This window comes from Zalophus californianus, chromosome 5, assembly GCF_009762305.2.
Source record: "Zalophus californianus isolate mZalCal1 chromosome 5, mZalCal1.pri.v2, whole genome shotgun sequence".
Taxonomy (NCBI): Eukaryota; Metazoa; Chordata; class Mammalia; order Carnivora; family Otariidae; genus Zalophus; species Zalophus californianus.
Genome location: NC_045599.1, coordinates 140950724 through 140973403, shown reverse-complemented (window position 1 = coordinate 140973403; position 22680 = coordinate 140950724). Strand labels below are relative to the sequence as shown.

The following is a 22680-nucleotide window of genomic DNA, read 5'->3' as shown; positions in this document are numbered from 1 at the left end:
AAAAAAAATCTTTAAAAACAAACAAACAAACAAACAAACCTGTCTCTGTACCATTTGCCTCCCGTTCAAGTCAATAAATCTGCACTGAGTACAGAAAACTTGCTGTCAGGTACCCTTCCTGGCTCCAGGCTTTTAGTGATGCCTCCACCAGTACGTGAAGGTTTACACGTGACCCCAAAATAATTACACACACACACACACACTCACGGTACATGAAATTCACCTTTATAAAATGACATGTACTTGTATCTAGGGCTATTGGGGAAAAAACAGAACTTAAAAGAAAGTTGGGGACTGGATGTGCAAGGAGAAGCCAAGACTGCCTTTACACCATTGTAATGCTTTACAGGACAACGGATCTTTTTAGCATATACTCGGGAACTTAAGTCAAAAAGTATTTTTTATAACTGAAAGTTATTTTTCTAAACCAAAAAAAATAGAGTTTTAAAATATATCCAAACTCAAATCTTTTTGCATATTTCTGGAGCTTTAGATGCCATCCATGGACATCCCTTTGGGGAAGCCAACTTCAGTTTGGCTTCTGTTTAAGCTGGCTTCGGTTTGGCTTCCGGCATTTCCGACACAACACAAAGTGCTATATTTTTCAGTAGGTGCAGTGAGAAGTATAATATATTTTAAATTATGAGGCAGAAACAACTATTTAAAAAGAGTTATGGAATAAGATTACAGAGTTCAGTATGACAGGTTTTTTTTTTTTAAGATTTTTTATTTATTTTTGTGAGAGAGAGTGAGAGCGAGCACGAGCGGGGGAGGGGCAGAGGGAGATGCAGACTCCCCACTGAGCGGAGAGCCCAACTCAGGACTCGATCCCTGCATGCTGGGATCATCACCCAAGCTGAAGGCAGACACCCAACCGAGCCACCCAGGCGCCCAAGTATGACATAGTTTTATTCAGGTGACAATGTTCAGTAAAATGGAAAGATGCAAACAGGGTGAGTAATTCCCATCAAGGCAGCTGAGTTATCATTCCAGTCAAGGGGGTTAATAGGGAACATGAAATAAGAGTCCTCGCTAACAGCAGGGGCGAGGCGCTGTTCCACTTGCTGTAAACTTAGGATCCCATTCAGTCCTTACGGTCCCCCTATGTGTGAGGTGCTATCTATCATTCCGGTCTTACAGAAGAGGAAATGGTGGTCTGGATACATTAACCACCTTGCTCAAGGTCACGATGGAACAGGGCTATACCAAATGGGACTGTGAACGCTCATGATGTGCGGTGAGATACAGGAAGAAGACTCTGGATTGGAACACAGGGATCACTTCAGAGATGAGCAGGAGAGCACAGGGGAGCGGTAACAAGGGAAGGATTATGGAATCCCTCAACACCAAGCGACAGAAATAAAAATTCTAAAAAGCAGCTCTGGTTCCCAGGTGCAACGGAGGACCAAGGAGTTCAGAAGCCTGTCTTCCGTCTCCATGACCTCAGCTGTTTCTAAGGCAGGCTCCACACGGTGATCCCACAGTGTGTGGCAATGACAGTCATGACCGTAGCTCCTGCTGGAGGAGCATTCCTGCGCGGACACTCAGTGTTAAGCGCTCTGTGCATGTTCTCACTGAGTCCTTGCCACCGGAGCCCCACCCCGCCCCCCATGAGCACCACACCTGCAAGGCTGGGACTGGAGCACCTCCAGTTCACCCATGAGAAAGCAGGGTGAGAAGGAGCTGTTGCTGACAGGCATGGCATCTTCTCATTTTCTTTTGTAGCAATTATCAATTGTCGTTAATTTCTGTCTGTCATGTTGACTTCCCCATTAGACTTTAAATTCCATAAAGGAATTCATGGGCACAGACAGCTCTGTCTTCAGCAGCTGACAGAGCTTGACATCTATGAGGCAATGAAATATTGAATAAGTGCAAGCGATAAAGGATATTAAAGGAAGAATGTATCAGGAGTGAGCAGTGGTTATTTAGTGACACCATGCATGATTTTTGTTGACTTATCTGAATGTTTCTGTCCCCTTACAGATCAGCAATAATTAGCATGTATTCATTTCAAAGTATAAACATATGCAAAATAACAGACAAAAAGCCCTGAAAATTTGGAGACCAACTTTCGTTTGTATGGAATAGTTTCAATTTTTTTCTTCTTGCAAATGGAAAGTTAAACCGCCTTCAAAGTTAGGCAATTATGGTAAATATGTCTCATTTATTCCAAGAAGCACTCTGAACTGGTAATCAGTATTTTGTGTGGAATTCCTTCTGGCAAAACTTGGGTCCTAATGTCTGACTTCTCTATGGGGGATCCCCGAATCCTCAAGCACCTTCTGCAGACATGACCCTCACAGGACGAGAGAGCATTTGTGACACCCACGGAGAGCAGGACAGGGGCCCCACCAAGTCGAGTGGGCCAGAAGGCAAAGATCAACGAATGTCCCACCTTCACAAGGGATAGAGAAAAAGGAGTCCCTTTTTGTTTTTGTCAGGCAACCTCAATTCACTGGAAAACATTTTCAGATATTGTTTCCTCTCACACACACACACACACACACACACACACACACACACACACACACACGCATGCATGCACAATCCTAATCACTTTTCAGATTTTCCATATCTCCAGGAACTCCTATTACAATACTCATTTCCAAAGAGGTTTAGGAGTCTGTCATACTACCCCTACCCCCAGAGAATATACCTTATGTCACACTACTTGTTTTTATTTTTATTTATAGGAGTTGGAAATAGAAACCAAACAATAGTTTTCAGAAAGTTAACTATGTCAACATCCCATACTGACAAGCTTTTACAAAAAAAGGATCAGTTATAACCTAAGTTGTCCCCTAGCAACCGTGACATACAGCTCCTTCAACCATCACACCTATAAATATGCCTTGGCTTAGAGCCCTATGTAGTGCTTCATTCTCAGATAATGACTAATGGTCTCATGCTCTCTGCTGGGAGAGAACATCTGTTGATGTTAATTCCTGTCGAATTTTTCTTAGAAAGGTCAGTCAATATCCAGTTACAGATTTTAACATTTCTTAGTGCAACGTGTTAGAATTTTTCTTAATCCTCCGGATACATAATACGTCCCTCCGCATGCATGCGTGTTTGCGTGAGTGTGTGTAGGCAGAGAAACAAAATAAAAACAGAGATCTATTTCTCTGCACAAACACTCACAGAATTAGAACCATGACAAAGCAAATAAGATGTGTCAACTGGAGGATTAAATAAGCAAACACCAGATTAAGAAATTACATAGCACTCAACTTGAAACCTTCACTTTCTCAGACCAATTAGCCACGTGAGCAAGTCCTCCCAAGGCCACAGGCGAGGAGGCACCCCCTGAGCTCCAGCTTCTGCTGGCCTAGGAAGCTGAGCCTCGCCTTCCTCGGGGCAACTTGGTGTTCTATTTGGGGCTCTCTTTTAATACTAAGTTTCAAAGGAATCAAATATCAGTTGCTTTGTGAAACGGCTCCTTTCCCCTTCCAGCTCAATCGAAGCACTCTCTCTTCCCCTGGGGTGGAGACCATCAGGGCAACCAATCCACCGAGACAATCTGGAAGCCTGGCACTCAACCGCCATCACGCAACTTCTTGCATTATTCGGATTTCCATAAACACATGCCAGTTAGACATTATTTTTCAGCGTTTTCAATTTTGCAAACTTTTCAACAAGCAGACTTTCAGCAGCCTGGGCATGAACAATTTAAATTCCATTACTGTCTTGGAACAAGCACCTACTTGAGACAAGCAGGAGATTAAACACCCTTTTCTTTGGGAATGCCAAGATTCGCTTTGGTCATGATCCTTGAGGGAAGAAAAGGTTTCTACTTTGTCCCTAAAGGATGAATCATATCTGAGAGTCAAGAAACATTCCTCAAGGGAAACAAATTATGACTGAGAGGAAAGTTCGCTAAATTGGATATAAGCCTTTCTTTGCATTCTACTCGGGACTCACCATTTCCAATGAAGTACAATCCAGAATTCACTGTAGTTGGAGTCAAGAGTAAATGTCCCTTCCCTGTTTCTTTCATCTTTGGCCTAGTTACAGGAAACTGAAATTTCTGTGACAATACTGCAGAATTTATTTCTTACAGTGCAAACATTGTCATTAACAATACAGTCCCTAATTTTGTTTTCTAGAGACCGTACCCATTGCACTGGGCCTGAATACATAGATATAAGCCAGACTGAATGATCAAGTTCCTCCCAAGTGCTCTTATTATAAAGGCCAATTAAAATTAATTTTGCTTGGATAATTTGTTGTGATAAAGGCACACCATGGAGTGGCAAGCTGGAGTGACTATCTGTCCTTTTAAACACTACATCTCTCCCGCTCATATATAAGCCGGTCACTGAATGACATCAGTGGCTTTTAAAGGAACACACCCTTACCAAGGGGATCATTCTTATCAGTCATAGAAAATATAAGAATCTCATTATGATGTCTTAATGCTTGCCAAACTTGCCATCAGCTTCCCTCAAAAGCAGATTTTGAGAATAAGCTATTGTATGACTACGGCATGCCGTCACGGTAAGTGAGTATCATGCAGTACTCAAAAGCAGAATGCAAGGGAGATGGCCATGGATCTGGGTGTGGGGAGGCACAAGCTAGAAGGAGGATGGGGGCACCTGAGGGGCTCAGTCAGTTAAGCATCTTACTCTTGATTTCAGCTCAGGTCATGATCTCAGGGTCATGAGATCGAGCCCCGTGTGGGCTCTGCGCTCAGTGGGGGGTTCTGCTTCTCTCTCTCTCTCTCATCCTTTGCCCCTCCCCCACTCATGCTCTTTCTAAAATAAACAAGTCTTTAAAAAAAAAATAGAAAGAAAGAAAGAGGATGGTGGCGGTTACCTTCCTGACATGCTGGGGGATATGGAAAGAATTTGCCGTGAGGCAAAGGGGTGTGTGAGAGAGAAGGTAGAAGCGGACATGGCACGTGAAATGTGTTCCTCTGGAGGTGTCTTTGCCTCAGGAGGGTGTACAGTGGCTGAGTGTATGGAGTGAGGACAAATGCCAAAGAAGTTCTTTCTCCTACTGGTAGGTCCTCTAAGAAAACAAAATTATAAAAATGAATCAATCCAACCTGATTTAAGAGAGAGTTTCCACCGGAAAGCATTTCCCCCCACTTCTTCATATGCATGTACAGGAATTTGGCAAATAACAAGCTGAAAAGGAGGTGCCCTGCGATGTATTTCTAACGCACAGTCATTAGATAAGTGTCTTTGTGTAGTTTATGTAGAAAGATTCAAGGAGATTGGAATCAAGAAGATTCTAATACTTCGTTTTCATTCACGTTATTAATTTCCTCAGGAAACCTTATTTTTAAAAATTAGCATTCTCCCATGAAATGTAATCCGGTGCAAACAAATGAGATATGAAAGATCTGGGCTGAACCTTATTAGGCCGGTGAGATGCCCACCCATCTACTCTGTCCGCCTTCATTTTTACCTGTTGCAGGTATTCAGCTCCGCCTCTACACTTGAAGGCTCTGTCAGTGGTGTGCAGGAGAACCTGATGGCTGCCACGCGCGCTTTCTGCATGGGTTAATGGCCAAGCCAGCATGCTGGAGGTCAGCTGCTTGCCCAATATTCTCACCATTTCTAGGACGTCATCTTCACTCCATCAGATATTACAGCAAAGTGATGCACATGTTCACACCTAGCACGCATCCCTCTGGCACAAGTTTCTCTCCGTGCCTCTTACTTGTCTCACTGCAGGTCCTTGTTTACTGGATTTGCTAGGCAGCAAAATGTGTTGCAGAGTTTATCATGATTCCATGTTCTTTTTTAGTATTATTCCATTTTCTGCTTGTACTTCATAATTTAGGTCTATGAAGCAGACTTGCTAAGATCCTTTAGCAAGATGAATAGCTCTTTGGTCAAGCTCAGTCATGTGCCGTTCCTACCAGAGAACTACCCAGAACCACAAGGACAGAAATACTGGGAAATTGCATGTAACTGGGCCTGGACATTCGAAGGGTTGTCTCCAGCCAGCTAAGTAGATCAATTAAGCAGTGCTAAACATTTCATCCTGACCTACTTGGGAGCTCATAACATTAAGGGAGAGCCATAAAGGTAATGAGTCCTCAGGGAAGTGGCCACAGCCAAAATGGAACCAACAGAGCCAGACGGCCAAAGAAAATCACCTGTTAATATGAACAACACAAAGACTATTTTAAACAAACATGCAATGAAACAGAGACATAGATACATTCTTTAATCATTGCCTTGACAGTCTATGCTTCCTATATTCTCATCAGAATTGAATCTATCATGCACATTTCTTCTCTTTATTTTCTAGCTTGTGTTACCTTAATGCATTTTCAAGAAATGGAAAAAATGGCTCATCAAAATGTTGGGTTCTATAAAAATTGTTTTTAAAGAAAGATTATGCCTTTGTTCCTCATGTTATACATAAAAAAGGCCTTGTACTTTCGAATCTATGTCATCTTTAACAAAGTTTTCCAGGTCCAGCATGGTCTGGGTGACCCGTCTACAGACCATAACCCGCACACACCTCAGAGGCTAAGTACATGATTCGGTTCACATAAAAATTAAGTTCACTTTGAATATATAGCCAGCAGGGCCAGGAATGAATCAACTCTGTGGATCCTGTTAGGAACTCCTCTCTTCAGAATCACAAGAGCAAATGAAATTAACATTCTTTTAACAAATTATGGCTAAGGAATGGAGGGCTTATAACAACATGCAGACCGGTGGCACGGCGACCACAGTAGTCCCAGGGAGGCTACGCAGAGGTCCGACTCCTTCACAGAAGGAACTTGGGCTGCTTGGGGTCCCTTCTGGGATCATGCCAACCTTTGAATACCTCAAATCAGAGGGTCCTAATGGACACGAAGTGGAGTGCTGCTGGACGGGATAATCAACACCTTCTGCTCAAGGATTTTAAACTCCAGAAGGGGTCTGTCCATTCCCATGTTTACGTGCAAAGCTGACTTTACAGAAACTCTGAATAAGTCCTCTACTGCTATTAAATAAACAGCAATTTACTTTCTTATGTCAAGAACATGCCTAGAAATTTGTATTAACTTGAGAGAGGATTCTTTAAAGCTAGCAATATCCCTTAAAACATCCTTGGAGATATTGATGGGAAAGAGAATCTTTGACAGACAGTGGTTATCAGGGACACATCCAGTACTCAAGTCCAAGTGCTAGATCTCAAGCCAGAGGGGTTCCCAGCAGACAGGCCTCCTAGTCAGCTGAGAAAGGCCCAGTCTACTCCCATGTCCGAGGTGGGGAGGGCATGTGAAATGCTTATGGTCTTGCCATGGAAAAACTGAAAGCCATGTAAGGAATTTCGTCCCTCCTTTACAAGGGATCGCTGATTTCCAGGCACTCAGGTGCCCCGCCAGCCTTGCCCTTCTGCAGGCTCCGTCAGCTGGACCTGTGAGGGTGGCTGACACGGCACAGGCTTCATTTGCTTTTGTATAGTCAGTAAATCACACAACTAGAAATTCTGTGTTTGGTTAAAGGAGGAACCTAGGACTGACTTCATCAGAAACATGCTGCTGGAGATCCCAGAGGTGGGGGTAGGATGTAAGGGCGTATTTTCCCAAATCAGTGGGCGCTGTAAATGTCAGGGCCTAATTACCTGGGAGTGCTTAAATCTTCCTTTTTCAGATTTGCATCATGGGGTTTAAAAGGGCTATCATATCCCACCCTTATTTATTGCAATAACAGTGGTCACTGTTAAGCTGCTTTTTCAGGATTAGATAACGTCTTCCTCCCCTTCCCTAGGATGGTATATAGATCACCTATTAATTCTAAACCATATTAACGAGAAGTTGGTATGACTATTCTTAGACTCAGGGTATAACCTGAATGCTGGCTGGCAACACGCTTGGGGCATTCTGCTCAGTCCAGTAAATACGAGCTTACCTATATGTGCCGGGGGAGTTATGAAATTGCCAAATGACTTGGAACAGGCTTGGAACAAAGACTGGTGTTCTTGCATAAAACACACCCCCGTGAATTAGCTGTGATTTCTAGTATCATTTCTTTAAAGACGAGCAAGAATTTAATGACAAATCAAACACCTCATATAAGGATCTTTCTAAATTTTTATCCCCCACCAACCTTTTTAGTTGTTTGTCCACTTTTTTTTAAAAAAAGCAGTATTAGGAACTTCTTCTCTCCAGTGCATTCAACTTAGTTTTCACAGAGGTAAGCAGCTATCTCAGGATATAAGTCCACCTATTCTACCAAATGTCAAAGTGACTGATTTAAACAAGAGCAGTTCATTTCTCCCTCACGGACAGCAGAAGCGTAGTGGCCTAGGGCTGACATGGGATCTCTGTAATGTAGTAGACCTAAGCTCTTTGTATGTTTTGGCTCAGATACTCTCCACATCGCACTTCACTGCATGGGCCAGGACAGTCACTGCAGCTCCTGCCATGCCATCCATGTGGCCATCCATGTGGCCATCCAGGTGGTAGTCAGCAGGAAGGGAAAAGGGAAGCAGAGAGCACTCCTCTCCCAAAGGTCATGCCTACAAGAGGTGTGCAAAGCTTCCATCCACCTCTTGCTGGCTGGAACAGAGTTCCGGGGCCATGCATAGCTGCAAGAGAGCCTAGGAAAAGAAATTCAATGACCGGCGGTCATCATCCAGCTAAAACTTGGGACGCTGTTACCAGAGGAAGGGAAACTGAGTGTTTGGGAACAACGAGCAGGATCTCCCACAATGATACCCCTTTGATCTCTTATTTCATCCGTTTATATAATTTATCATTAAAAATGATACAAATTACTGTAGCAACCACAATGCGCATTGAGAGACTGGCAAATACTGAATGCTGACTTGGTAGGAACACAACCCAAATGGGGGAAGCAGATAGAGACCAGAGGAGACATTTTCTGTAAAGGACCAGATAGCAACTCAGTCATTACAGCAGGGGCGCAGCCAAAAACAATATGCAAATGAAAGAGCATGGTTGTGCTCTGATAACATCTGACCTACAAAAACAGGCTGCAGAGTAGATGCGGCATCGGAGCTACGTTAGTCGGCTGGGTTCTGGGCTTCATGGGCCTGAGCCGTGTGGCTACACGGCAGTGATGGGAGCCACTGATTAACTCAGCCAGCTAAGTGGGAGCTGGTCAAAGAGTGCCCGCTATTCGAACACCTCTCCCCGCTTCATGTATTGCGCATGTACCAAATGCTAGGAACTGCATTAGGAGTTTTATTGCATTATCTCTAATCCTCACTTCTGTCTGATACAGTGGGTAAAATGCCCCCATTTTTCAGATTAGAAAGCCGACACAGCCAAAGCTAGCCGCACCAGGATCAAAACCCAGGTCTTGTTGGCTCCAGCCCACTGGATGGTAGTCAGATCCCCTGCCAATAACATGCGATCTAAGCACACAATTTCTTATCCTATTACCGGTGAAGCTGTTATATCTCCCGGATTTGACTGAAAGTATTACAGGGAGAAAGGTTTCCTTCTGATCTCAAAATAGACCTCGCTCTAGAAATTTATCCAGGTTTTAGCCAAGAGGCATCTCACCCTCAGATTTTTCCTGGGTAAAGCTGCTAAGGTCTCAAGCTCTAGAACACCGATAACTAACGGAAAGGAAAAAGTCAAGGTGCTATCAATAGCCTTGAAGTCTTTTCAAGTCTTTCCAAGTTTATCTAAATTAATTAAGATTATTGCTGCAGTCCTGCTCTCATCCTCACCCTGACGCCCTTATGATTCACTCACACAACCGGTCCCTCCTCCCCGAGCACGGCAGACCACACTGATGTGTCATAACACTCTTTCCAGAACCTTCTCGACAAGGACTCACAATCCTTCTCAGAGCTCCAGGTGCCATTTCTAGTTTACAGGAGCCAGCATGAGAGAATAAAGCCATTTGCCATCAAGCTCTCAACACTAGCCTCATGGAACACAATAGCGGCGCATTTTTGCCTCTGCTGTTGCCCAAAATGGAATTATCAGTTCCTCCTCTTATTGTCGCTGCCAGTGTTTGTCGTGTCTTACTTTACTAGGCAAATCTCTTCTTGTTTCAGCAAGCAAACAGATTCACCCTAGGTTTATAGTTTATCCCCGTGTGTGTTCCTTTTATAACGAAATCTACATCTCAAAGTCTTCCTTAGCACAAACAAATATGCTTCTAAAGGGAAGTTTTCAAAATTTTTCAGAATGGGGAAACTATGACTCTTTACAATTCATGTTCAGTTTAATTACTTTGGAAGGAAAGTTATCTGCCATTTAGGCTACAAGCTACTCTAAAAACATTCTGTTAACTTTTTAGAAAGAGGGAGCCACGTTTAGACATACATAAGCCACATAGCCTGTGATTTCTGCATACAAGAATATGTATGCTCTAGGAAGTAGAGACTGGGAATTTCTGAAAAATATAAACTCATCTGCAATCCCTTCACCTTATCTAAAAATGGAGTTTATAGGTATAATGATTTTTCAAGATTTGCGAGAGAGTGCATGAGAGAGAGAGAGAGAGAGAGAGAGAGAGAATGCTCGCAAGTGCACAAATGGGGGAAGGGCAGAAGGGGGAAGGCCACATCACGCTGGTAACTACTACATGACGCTCCTTAGGCACCACCAGTGTGGGGGGCGCCCAACTCTGGAGCACCAGCCTCCACCCTCGAGACACAGCAACCCTTCATAAATCAGTTACCAGGGAAAAGGGACTTTTGGGGGTTCAAGTCTTTCCCTAACCTCTTCCCACACCAGGCACTCACAATGGCAGCCCCACCCCCACCCCCAACCCCTTGCAAGGCAAAGAATTCAGTCTGGCAATTCCTCCCCAAAGCCTGCTAACAGCCACAGAGCAACATCCTTCATAGCCCTTGGCGGCATTTACCCAGTGGGTGATAATCATGCCCAGGGCAGGCCCACCTTGTAAAAATGAGGCTGAAGGAGGGAAGAGAGTTTGGCCTGGCTTGGAAGGCTCCTAGGAGGCTCCTTCCAAGACTGTCACTTCATCTGTCTCCCTAATAAGGGGATCAGCTTGCCCATGTGAGGCAGAGCCACACACCTGTCCTCCTGACCGCCCCCTAACTTGTGCTTTCTTCCAGGGGCATCCGGGACACTCTCTACCCCACTGTTTCCCAACTTCGGCATCAGAACACTTTGTGACCTGGACGGACGGCCATGCGTCACTATGTCCAGGGACTCAGAGAGACAGCAAGCCGCTCACGATGTGAAGGTGCACGGGGAGCCCAGGGATTCGAGGGCGAGTGGAGGAGAGAGAAGTAGAAAACATGCAGGGAAAGGCAGATCAGGGGTAGAACTGTCATGCCCGATTTCATCTCACTCACGGAAGACACTGAACGAAGTAATATGACTGGCTGAAGAGCCAGAAGCCAATATGCCCCCCAGGAGGTCATTTTTATTTTTCCATTCAGAGTTTACCGGTGGTGTCACAAGAACAGTTAGAAAAAAGGAAACACAGCTTTAACTCACGTCTGCCTGGTGGTCCTTCCTCTTGAGTTTAGGCTCATTCCTGTTATACATTCTTACTGGGCTGCCAAGTGGTCAACCGGCCCCAGAAACAAACTGAAATCCCTGGGTTTAGTTGAAAGAGAAGTTTGCTGAAGAAAATTACTGATTTTCAAAGCAGCCTTTCTTAAAGCCCTGCCAGCTGATGCCCTATATTCTCGGACACAAAACTGAGGCATTGTGTTTCCTTCACCCTGTCTCCATCCCTTAACTAGCCTCCTCTGGAAATGAATAGCTTTTTGTCTCCTAGTCCAAGTTTAAAATGAGGTGGATGGAACTCTTAATTTTCTGTTTCTCCATATATATGTATCTATGGAATCTGTGTGTGGCAGAGGCGACCCTCTTGCTAACTGCTGCACCTCACTCTCATCCACAAAGGACATTTATAGGTCACTTATAAAAGTACACAGAAGGGGTGCCTGGGTGGCTCAGTGGGTTGAGCATCTGAATCTTGATTTCAGCTCAGGTCTTGATCTCAGGGTGGTGAAATCGAGCCCCACGTCAGGCTCTACGCTCAGTGTGGAGTCTGCTTGAGATTCTCTCCCTTTCTCTCTGCCCCTCCCCCCACTCAGTTTCTCTCTCTAAATAAATTTTGAAAATCTTAAAAAAAAAAAAAAAGGACATAGAGAAATAAGAGATGCATTTGAACAAAAATGGTGCACCTTCATTCAGGAGGTGCAGCCCCACACCAGGCACACAGCTTGGGGTCCGAGCCAGGGATGGAGTCCAGCTCCCCACAGGTTCTCTCAGCTGGATGACTTAGTACCCAGCCTATGCAGTCATAGTGGGGGTGGCCCTCCAAGGGAATGGGGCTAAAAGACCCAGGGGAAGAAGAACATAGGGAAATGCATTCCAGAGGACCCCAGATACTTGCTAGAGATGAGCTATAATTTTACCTCCAATTGACTAAATCCGAGATGGAAATATGATCGTTTACAAGATTCACCGTGCTCACAAGATTAAAACGTACCACTTGGACGAGAGACACGTGCATGTCTTCTTGAACCTGAACTTCTTCTTGTGGATACTCTGCTCACCGACAGAAGTGTTGGGCAGACATCCTTGCTTCCCCAAAAGAGGTAAATACTTTCACTCAACACAGATCTGCAGCATAATACCCATGCTCACTCACGCGAAAACAATGCCAGGAAGGGTCAAAACACTGTGAATCAAACATACAACCCCCATGGCCCTATTCCAAACAGAAAGAACACACAGACCACCTAGACCTGACCAGCTAGGAAGGCAGTGGGAAATTCTGCATCTCCCCTGGCCGGGGCCACACCTTGGAGAGAGGGGATGGTCTGTTGCGTATCTTCCACACAGGTCATGACTGCGATCAGGATATTCACAATGATCAGACCACACATGGTTGAGGTGTTTGCACTCAAAAGTAAAAGTTTTGTACTGCTCCAGGCAATGTTTAACCTATGGAAGTACTATTGTTATTAACTACTTTCGGAAGACTTACCATGGGTGATTCACTATACTAAATATTTAGTATGGATTACCATATTTGATCTATAAAACAAACCTAATAGAGTATTATCATCTCCGTTTTACTGATAAAGTGAGATGTTAAGAAACTTGCCCAAGGTCACCGAGCTAGTAAATGGTAAGGCTGATACCCGCAGCCAGGGTTGAAAAAAGCTTTGCATAATTCTAAGACCATGCCTGTAGTCACTCTACAGATGGTTAAAACAGTTAACTGTTTATGCCTAAAGATATGAGCTTCAATTGACTGGAAAGTTATTCTATACAAGTAAGTACAGTCATCAAGAAACTAGACCCCTGGAGTATTCCTCTGTTAGGAAGAGAGATGTCATTGGTCTGTGATTCTGCTAAGGGCAGGAATAGGAGCCAGATCAAAACTTTTTTTTAATTTTTTTATTGTTATGTTAATCACCATACATTACATCATTAGTTTTTGATGTAGTGTTCCATGATTCATTGTTTGTGCATAACACCCAGTGCTCCACGCAGAACATGCCCTCTTTAATACCCATCACCAGGCTAACCCATTCCCCCACCCCCCCTCCCCTATAGAACCCTCAGTTTGTTTTTCAGAGTCCATCATCTCTCATGGTTCGTCTCCCCCTCCGATTTACTCCCCTTCATTCTTCCCCTCCTGCTATCTTCTTCTTTTTTTTTTCTTAGCATATATTGCATTATTTGTTTCAGAGGTACAGAGCCAGATCAAAACTTTCACCATAGATATCTTCTCAAATAAAAAATGATAAACATTTTATAAAAACATAGATTAAGTAAACATTTTTTTCTCTTTTTAGAAGCTTTAAAATAAAGCCCCCAAATTCTCTGACATTCTTCCCAAGAAAAAGTGAGGTTCATTTTCTTCTCTCTTGAAATCTAGATTTCTTAGTTGTCTGACCAACAGGACATGGTGGAAATGATTCTGGGCCCAGTCCTCAGGAAACCTGCAGCTCAAATCTCACACCCTTTGATCAATCATTCCCCAAAGGAGAAGAATTAAAGTGGTATATCTCACTCACATATACACGACAAAACAATGTTCAACAATATAGTAATGATAGATGTGGGAAAATCTAAAGATAAGACTATTTTGTAGGCATTTAAAAAATGCTTCCAAAGTGTTTATATGCCATTGGGAAAATGTTCATGAGAAAAAAAAAACTCGTATACAAAATTGTATGTATCATATACAGTTACTGTAATTTTGCCAAGAAAATCTGTCCAAAGCACTAGAAGATAAAACATAACAGGATTTTTTTACGGTCATAAGATTACAGATGATCCTTTCTTCTTTATATTCCTTTCTCCCCCATACTGTTTTCATTTCCCCAAAGGAAAAGTTATAACATTTCGTGGAAAACAACATTGAGTTTGAGATTTCCCCTCAGCAACGCCCTGCATGCAACATACCTTCGATGGGACCCAGATTTACACAGTGAAGAAAGACAGCAAGACAACCGAAAAGCCTTTGGCACAGGCTCACTCCCCAGGGGACAAAAGCCTGGGAGTAAGGTAAACTAACACAATAGCCTCTCCCTCTGTCAGGCCAGCACGGGGACACACCTCTCCATGGCCCACCGTGCAGCAGTTGCAGGCTTCCTCTGGCATTTGAAACCCAAGAGACCTTTATCACATTTCAGGGATGGCAAAGAATTGTCACCCTGTGTTTGCAAAATAGAAATCAGCTTTACCAGGAGCTTGATTAGCGGAAGCTTTGGGGGACTGTGAGGTTTGGAGAAGTGTGCTGCTGGTTAACCGGAGATTAAGAGATCTCATACAAAACCAACTTGCTTGCTACAAGGACAGACTCTATTGTTCTCCATGTCTTTAATCAATTTCAAATATTAGCCCAGCTGGGACAAAGTAGGATTTCAAAAGTGGTAAACACGTTCTGTGCCCGAGAGACATTTTCCACGACTATGCCGGAGGGTGGAAGAAAAATGAATCATTAATTCCTTCCACAAACCTTAACTGAACACCTGGCATGCCCTGGGGAATATAAAGGAAGAGGAAATAGCACCGTTAGAACTCAACACTAACTCTTGCATCCGACCACAATCACTCTGTGTGCTGGTGTTGACCCCCGCCAGCTTGCGAGAACCAATTTTGTGCATCTTTTCCCATCTCCACTTTCAGTGACCTCATATGGGTGGCCTGAAAAGGAATCAACAAATGCTAAAGGTCAGGGGAGCCTGGGTGGCGCGGTCGGTTAAGTGTTCGACTCTTGGTTTCAGCTCAGGTTCTGATCTTAGGTTCCGTGAGTCTGAGCCCCGTGTCAGACTTCATGCTTAGCTTGGAGTCTGCCTAAGACTCTCCCTCCCTCTCTCTCTGCCCCTCCCGCCTCCTGCTCTCACTCTCTCTCTTTCTTTAAAATAAATCTGAACAAGATGCTACAAATCAGAGCTTCCCCTCCCCCAGGGGGCTGGCTGTTAAACCTTTACCAGCACAGCATTGCCAACAAGGCCCATTGAGGCGCTCCTTCATCTTTCTCTCACTCACTTCCAGCTACTCTGTCCTTCCTCCTTGTGTGCCAAGCATCCGGCCACCATCTCACTCTGTCTCACTGCACCCTTCAAAGGGCAACTCCTTCATTTCATGGCTGTGTGAGCCACTCCAGAACAGGGCAGTACGATCTGTGAGCGAGCGAAACTGCTATACACGTACAGTTTTAGAGGCTCAGTGGCTTTCCTCAACCAAAATTTTAAGTCGTAACTGTGTAGTATGACAGGTCAAAGAACAACACTTTTCAGAGTCCTCTATTAGCAGTGAACATGTTGTTTCTTAATCGCTACAAATGCACATTGTCCTTTTGATGATATTCCATTTATTGGTGAAGTATTAGATCTGGGTAAAACATAAGCAGATGATCCTGCACAATCTAAAAACAACTGCAACCTGGAATTTCCAAGGGGGCATCCTGTCAGCGCCCTTTTCCTGTCCCGTGGTTAGCAAGACATCAAACCACCCTTCCTTACCTGGGATTTATGAGACATTTGTCTGAACAAAATGAAAGTGGAGCCTGTTGCACACTCAGGGCCCACCCCACTGGGTCAGACTCTCTGTCTAAAGTTGCTGTCTTTCTGTAGGAGGTAAGGTCCCCAACAACAAGCCCAAGCACCTGGGACGGGTCTGTAGCACCACGTGGGGGACCCAGTTATCTGCCACCCGACAGGGATCACAACCTACTCTGTCAAAAACAGTGCTGTCATTAACTTCCAACATATCAACCAGCAGCCTCGGATTTTCTTGATATCTAATTTATAATGATTTCTGAAATACCTTTCCAGCTGATCCCCAACTTATGAACTTATTACGTTCCAAAAGTTAGTGTTCTTACCCTTCAGAATCCATGCTCCACGAGAAGTTATAAATGGCTCTGAGGGTCTCAGGCCAATTAACAAATGCATATTACCTCATAATGTCTGTGAAGAACGTCGGTGGCCCTGTAGCCCCAAGCCCCCTGCTTCAGACCCTCCAATGAATTCTCACCTCTGAATAACATCCAGCCTCCTACCCTGGCCTCTAACCCTGGGAGCCTTGGCCTCCCTCCTGTGCATTGCCCTCCATCCCTGCCTCTCTGTTCCTCGCAGGTACAGAGTACCCCTCTTGGGGTCTGCGCCCGTGCTGGGTCCCCCTCCCAGACTGTACCCTCCCCACACCCCCACGTGGCCAGCTCCTTCAAATCTCAGCTCAAGGACACCTCCTGGGAGAGGCCTTCCTATCACACACGTCACGTATTCTGCCACATTACTTTTAGCCCTTATTATCTAAGATATTGGTGTTCTACACACAGGATGGATCATTGAACACAGCATCAAAAAGTATTTTTTAAAAAATTATTTAAAAATAAAATAAAATAGTTCTTTCCTTATTTTTTAACTTTTGAAGTGTCTGTCTGCCCCGTTCCGACAGTACGACCTGTGAAAGCAGGGGCGTAAGCTGTCCCCCTGTCACCCAGGGCACAGCACGGGGCTTAGATGCCACACTTGATAAACGCACGCAGAGTGACCCAGTGGGTGTGTGGACGGAAGGATGTCCTGTGGATGTGCTCCTACAAGAGGACACATTCAGAGCTCCACTGCGGTAGCCTAGGGTTCATCCCTTTCCTGGCAGCTGGACCAGGAATGGTCCCACCTGCTCAGGCCTCCCTGACTCCCTGCTCCTAGAGACACCTGAGGGCCACCCTGCTGCCTCCGAGGTGGGGACTGAAGTGGGGCAGGGGACCATGTGGAGCCAGGCCTCTGGCCTCTGGTTAATTTTCCTCACCTCTCTCGCTCCTGTCTCTCTCCCGGGTTACCGCCCCCACACTTTTCCTTCTCCTCGGGCACCCAGTGCTTCCTGCTTGGGTCTCTGCCTTCCATGCCCTGCTTCAAAATGGCATCTTTCACACCCTCTCCCCTCATATCCTGACCTTGACACTGGCCCAGAGTCTGTGGAAGTTCTTACCAAGAGTGTCTATTTCTGGCAACGCCTTAAACAGCAAGGAGGAGGAGGGTCTCTCCCCTGCCCGCTCCCCTCCCAGGCAGTCATGCTCATGTTGGTCCATTTGGTGAATATAAAATGGTGCCCTGGAGCCCCGGGTCCTTTGGTGCATACAGCAGTCAGTCATGGTGTGCCTGGAGCTTCCCAGCATTTGGTTTCTACCAATTTCCAAGACTAAATTCGGAGTTAACTCCCTGTCTGTTACAGAACAATCCAGGTCACCAAATTGCAAAATGGGACTAAAGTAACATGAAGAAGCCTGAATGTGAAATTCAACCAGAACCTGCTGAATGTGAGTGCTAACAACAAGTTTTGTCAGCAGACCCAAGACTATAATAGTTATTTCTCTTTCAGACATGGCACCAGAGGAGTGATCCAATGGCATCCAATCTCAAATTTAGCAAGAGTAAAATTCCCTTTCAAAAAAAAAAAAAAATGAGCCAAACAAAGTATGTTGTATAGAAAACCACCAACTGTTAAAAGCTGGCATTTATCTCATCAAAATAAAAAGTGGGGGCAGGGGTCTACCACTTCAAAGGAGTGAGAAATAATAGTTTCTCATTTTCAGAAAATATATTACTAGTCCTTGGTAATAACTATCATTAGATATACGTATATTATATATACTTAGTCTTCTTGTCTGTTTATCCTTAGTAACCAGTAAAACATGCTGAGAAAAAGATCTTTGTTTACTTAAATCTAAAGCAGTTAAATCAAAATATTTATAATTACCAAAAATTACTTACTATTTAATTGTGATAATGTTACATTTCATTAAAGTCATCTTTATTACATTTCTGCCAAATCTCTCCCTTCAGTTTCTAAAATGATCAGGTTCCCTAGATATTTACTGCAGGTACTAAAACGCTTTATAAATACATTCAACAAGTATTTATTAAAAATACTTATCCTGTGCAAAATTCTATGCAGAGAGTTGGCAGGAATGCCAGGACGCAAAGAGAAAAAGAGAAAGTCCTGCTTTCAGAAATGTTCAGATTGGGGGGAAACACAATTATCAGTAGATCAACCCATCATCTCAAACCTAAACTGGCATTTACATTTCTCTGAAATTGTTTTCTTAACTGGTTAGTCCATGTTGTCCCAAGTCTAGGCACTTTTATAAATGTCTTCAAGTACTTGATTTAATGTCTCATTTTATATAGAAAGCTGTTTCATTATTAAATTAAATGTCAACTGAATGTCCCCTTTAATGTACTGGGAAGGAATCTGGAAGAAAATAAATACTAAAAACCTAAAAAGAATCCTTTAAGGAGACAAGTACAACTGATTAAACTGATTATAGTCAACACACACACACACACACACACACACACACACACACCATGTAGCCATGGCTGAAAAGGGATGCATATCTTTTTTTCTTTTTTTTGGAGGGAGTATAATTGACACCAATATTACATTAGTTTCAGGTGTACAACACAGTGATTGGACAAGTCTATACATTATGCCGTGCTCATCACAGGTGTAGCTACCATCTGTCACCACACAACACTAAGACAATACCATTGATTATATTCCCTATGTTGTGCCTTTAAGGGATGCTTATCTTTAATAGAAGGACAAAACAATATTTGGGCATTCCTGTTCCTAAAGAGTTACCAGTTTCTACTTTTTCTGACAATAAGACTGTCATTCAACCCCTTTTCCTTTTTTTTTTTTTTTTTAAGATTATTTATTTGAGAAAGTGAGCAAGCACGCGTGTGGGCTCACAGGGGTGGGGAGGGGCAGAGGGAGAGAAAGAGAATCCCAGGCAGACTCTCCACTGAGCATGGAGGTCCACAGGGGGCTTGATCCCAGGACCCCAAGATCATGACCTGAGCCCCAGGAGCCACCCCCCCTTTTCCAACAGCTCTCTTCCTCCTTCCAATCTGAATCTCAATGACCCTACTTAGAATTCCAGTGAAACTGATTCATACAAATTTTGTGCAGACAGCCACGGGGCCAGAAATGGAGACTTTCCCGATAGGCACATGTTCTGCCCACGTTAGCAGGACTAACTGTCTGCTTCTCTTCCTGGCTCTATCCCCCTTCTTAGAGCTCAGTGTTAACAAAGACACTGATAACAATTAATATACCGCAGGTGGCGGCCCAACAGATCACACTGCCAAAGATAAGAACTCTGGCAGAAAAAAAGTGTAGTTAGGTCAAAATTGGCTTATTGGCCTAATGTTTAACCTTTAGGAGTGTTCAAACATTTGACAAAATATTCACTGGCTTAGATTTCCAACAACCGTCATGTCAAGTTAAAAATCAAACACCAAAAAATTCAAGTAGATTCTACGTGGTACAGAGAGAAACACTTCTGTAAAAATTCAGGCCATCCCCCTCCTTGTTCCAGAAAAACACTTACTTGCCTATGTTTCTAAGTGTCTATTAAGTGAATTTTATGTTTCTCTCTTCGTGCCCAAGAAAATTCTGTCCCGGAACTGAGGGAAGGCATTCCTCTTTGTTTTAATTTTAAGCTACTTTTGAAATTAGTGATAATGTTTTCAAAAAGACAACTAGCACATGAAATAGACTCGAGAAAAAGTAAATACATATCAGAATTACCTTTGGCCTGGTCCAAAGTCATCAGCTTCAGGCATTTCTGCCCTGTAAAAACACTGACCGAGTGGACGGGGCTGCAGACCTCGTGTGCTAGAAAGTCTTGTTCTCCACTCACCAGCAAGTAGCAGGAGGGAAGATCCCTGGTCGTCAAGTCCCCTCCTCTGGGGAAAAAAGCTCTCCTCTCTTACTCAGAAAGTAGGTGTTTACAAACTTCCAAAGCACCTGCCTGCCTTGAATGAAGCTAAGAGCCAGGTTATGATGACTGTCCCCTTCTAAAAATAAATAGGTCACCTCTTACTCCCAGTACTGTGACAGGCAGCTGGGGGCAACCATTCTCTCTTCAGTGGTGTGAGAAGGTGTTACCTCCCAGCTATTAACCTTTACTGGGATGACTTCACCTAGACCTGCCCACTCCTTCTCTTTCCTTTTTTTTTTTTTTTTCCTGGCACAACGAGGCACCCATCAAAGGGCGGCGTGGCCACAGGGAGCCTAAAACTTCAGGCTGGGCTATCAGATCTCCAACTCATAGGAGGAGGGTGGGGGCGGAGAGTGAAATGGGCCGTGCGTGCCAGAGCTGAGAGCCTTGTTTGTTCTGAAAATGCTTAGCCACTCAGCAAAAAGATCTTTTACTGAAAACAACACAAGGAACAACTGTGTTTTGAGGGACGCCGTTTTGCAAGAAAATCTTCCTTTGGGTCATCTAGATTTCTCAACTCAGAAGGAGCTTGCACACGAATGAGCCCACGTGTTCCTCTGGGCGGCAGGACATCTCCCGCAGACTTCCCTCTGTCATCGGGGAGCAGCCTGACACTGGCGCACAGCCGGGCTGTGTGCCTGAGATATTTTTATAGCTTGGCTCATCACCCTGAAGGAGTAATCAATCACCAAGTACCCTCATGGGTTGCAGCTTCTAAGAGCAGGACAAAAATCACTTCAAGTTTTCTTGCTTCCAAAGTGGCTAGAAGAAAAGGTTGGAGCGAGGTGGTCAAAAGGTACAAACTTGCAGTTATAACATAAGTCAGCCCTGAGGATGTAATGTACAGCACGGTCACCATAGCTAACAACACTGTGTCACCTGTTTGAAAGGTGCTGAGAAAGTAGATCTTCAAAATTCTCATCACAAGAAAAAATTAGTAACTGTGTGTGCTGACTGATGTTAACTAGACTTATCAGGGTCATCATTTCCCAATACATACGAATATCAAATCATTATGCTGCCTACCTGAAACTAATAGGTTATGTGTTAATTATATCTCAATTAAAAAAAGAAAGTATAGCTCCTTTGTCATTAAAAAAAAAGTCTAGGAGAAATATTGCTGAGATTCTTTTAGGAATAGACTTTAAAAGCTTTGTGTAAAAGGTTAAAATCATTTTTTTTTTCCTGACTGGGAACGTTAGGTAAAGCAGTAAGCAAGATCTAATTATTAAGCAACAATATGCTTTTCTTTTAAAAATGTGTGTGTTCCCTCGTCACTACATAGCAATATATATTTACTGTACATTTTACATTTACATGTGTCATTTCTAGAACATCAAAGAATTGAAAAGTTGAAATGGATTACATGTGAACCTGCTTTCTTTTGGATAGTGTGAGCTATTTTGTGCCACAATTCTGACTATTCCTTAATATCTCACACAAGATTTAAAGTTCTAGACTTCAAATTCTAAGATTAAGTCAGTGCGGGTACTCAAACACATAACTCAAATACTGTTGACCTTGAAGGTGAACAGTCCTAGCAGAGTTCTGAGGATCAGGTTGTGCAGGTGCCTCTCAGACCCAAAGAAATGTGTGCTGTTGTGAGAAATTCCATGTTTAAAGAACTGAAAAGTTCAAACACTGGAAACATCATCAGTGAGACTATTTCAACACTTTTATTTAAAGTTATCAACCGCAAAAAGCTAATTCTAGGATCTAACTCTCTGTTTTAACAGTTCTATCCTGTTAATTTTACCTTTTGTTCTCCTAAACTCCTGTTTTACTTTTTTTTTTAATATCTGAGCACAGTTGTTGTCAAACTTAAGTTGCTATTTAGAACAGAAGTGAATACGTTTCTGAAATCTGCCTCTCAGTGTTAGAGGACAATTACATGATTAGTGTTGTGGCAGATGAACTGCTCGTTACTACCATGAAATATTTATTAAAATACTTCCTTTAAGCACTCCTTCACGCATTTTTAAATGACTTGCTCCAACCATGGATTCCCCCTTCAGGTATATTTGTGTTAATTTCTGAAATTCACAAGAACAAGGAGGGGAAACAGGGATGGCACAGGTAACAGAAACCAGAGTGAAGCTTCGTGGCTGACAGGGCAGGGGGCTTCCTGGCATCGGGGACACCTTCAGCCCTGTGGGGTGGGGGGCGGGCTGTTGTGGTTACAAGGTTCCCCATCACTGCTGACCTGAAATCCACTGGACATCCTGAATGTAAGGCTCACGGCACACACACACGGGAGAGACCCTGAGGACCCCAGAAGCTTTCCAACATTCTCAGACTCTGGAAAAGGGACCCTGCAAAGTTAGGTGACCCACTGTGGACAGATCGGGAGAGACTGCAGTGCAGAGTATCCTTGTCACTCCTCCACCTGAAGAGACAGCAGAGCCCGTACATTCTGGGGAAAGCTCTTGTGGCCAGACACTTCCATAGTTCAAGTTTTCTTGTATTTATACTCTTCTAAAATATGTATGCATTTTTAATA

General features: G+C 43.7%; 1 protein-coding gene across 3 annotated transcripts in view; it reads right to left on the bottom strand.

Annotated features, from left to right (window-relative positions):
* The window catches only part of RETREG1 (reticulophagy regulator 1), a 125366-nt gene that overhangs the window by 18480 nt on the left and 84206 nt on the right, over positions 1-22680 (bottom strand). Inside the window, exons 1-2 of one of the 3 annotated variants that reach the window (XM_027605057.2) lie at positions 19988-20496; positions 1624-1846 (exon numbers count right to left, since the gene is read on the bottom strand). The exons of 1 other annotated variant lie outside the window; for it this stretch is intronic. In XM_027605057.2, the coding sequence (XP_027460858.1) occupies positions 1624-1700 (77 nt within the window). In that variant the 5' untranslated portion in view covers positions 1701-1846; positions 19988-20496. Of the gene's footprint in view, positions 1-1623; positions 1847-19987; positions 20497-22680 lie in introns of those variants that run through there. One more of the 3 variants, XM_027605058.2, reaches the window with a different exon arrangement.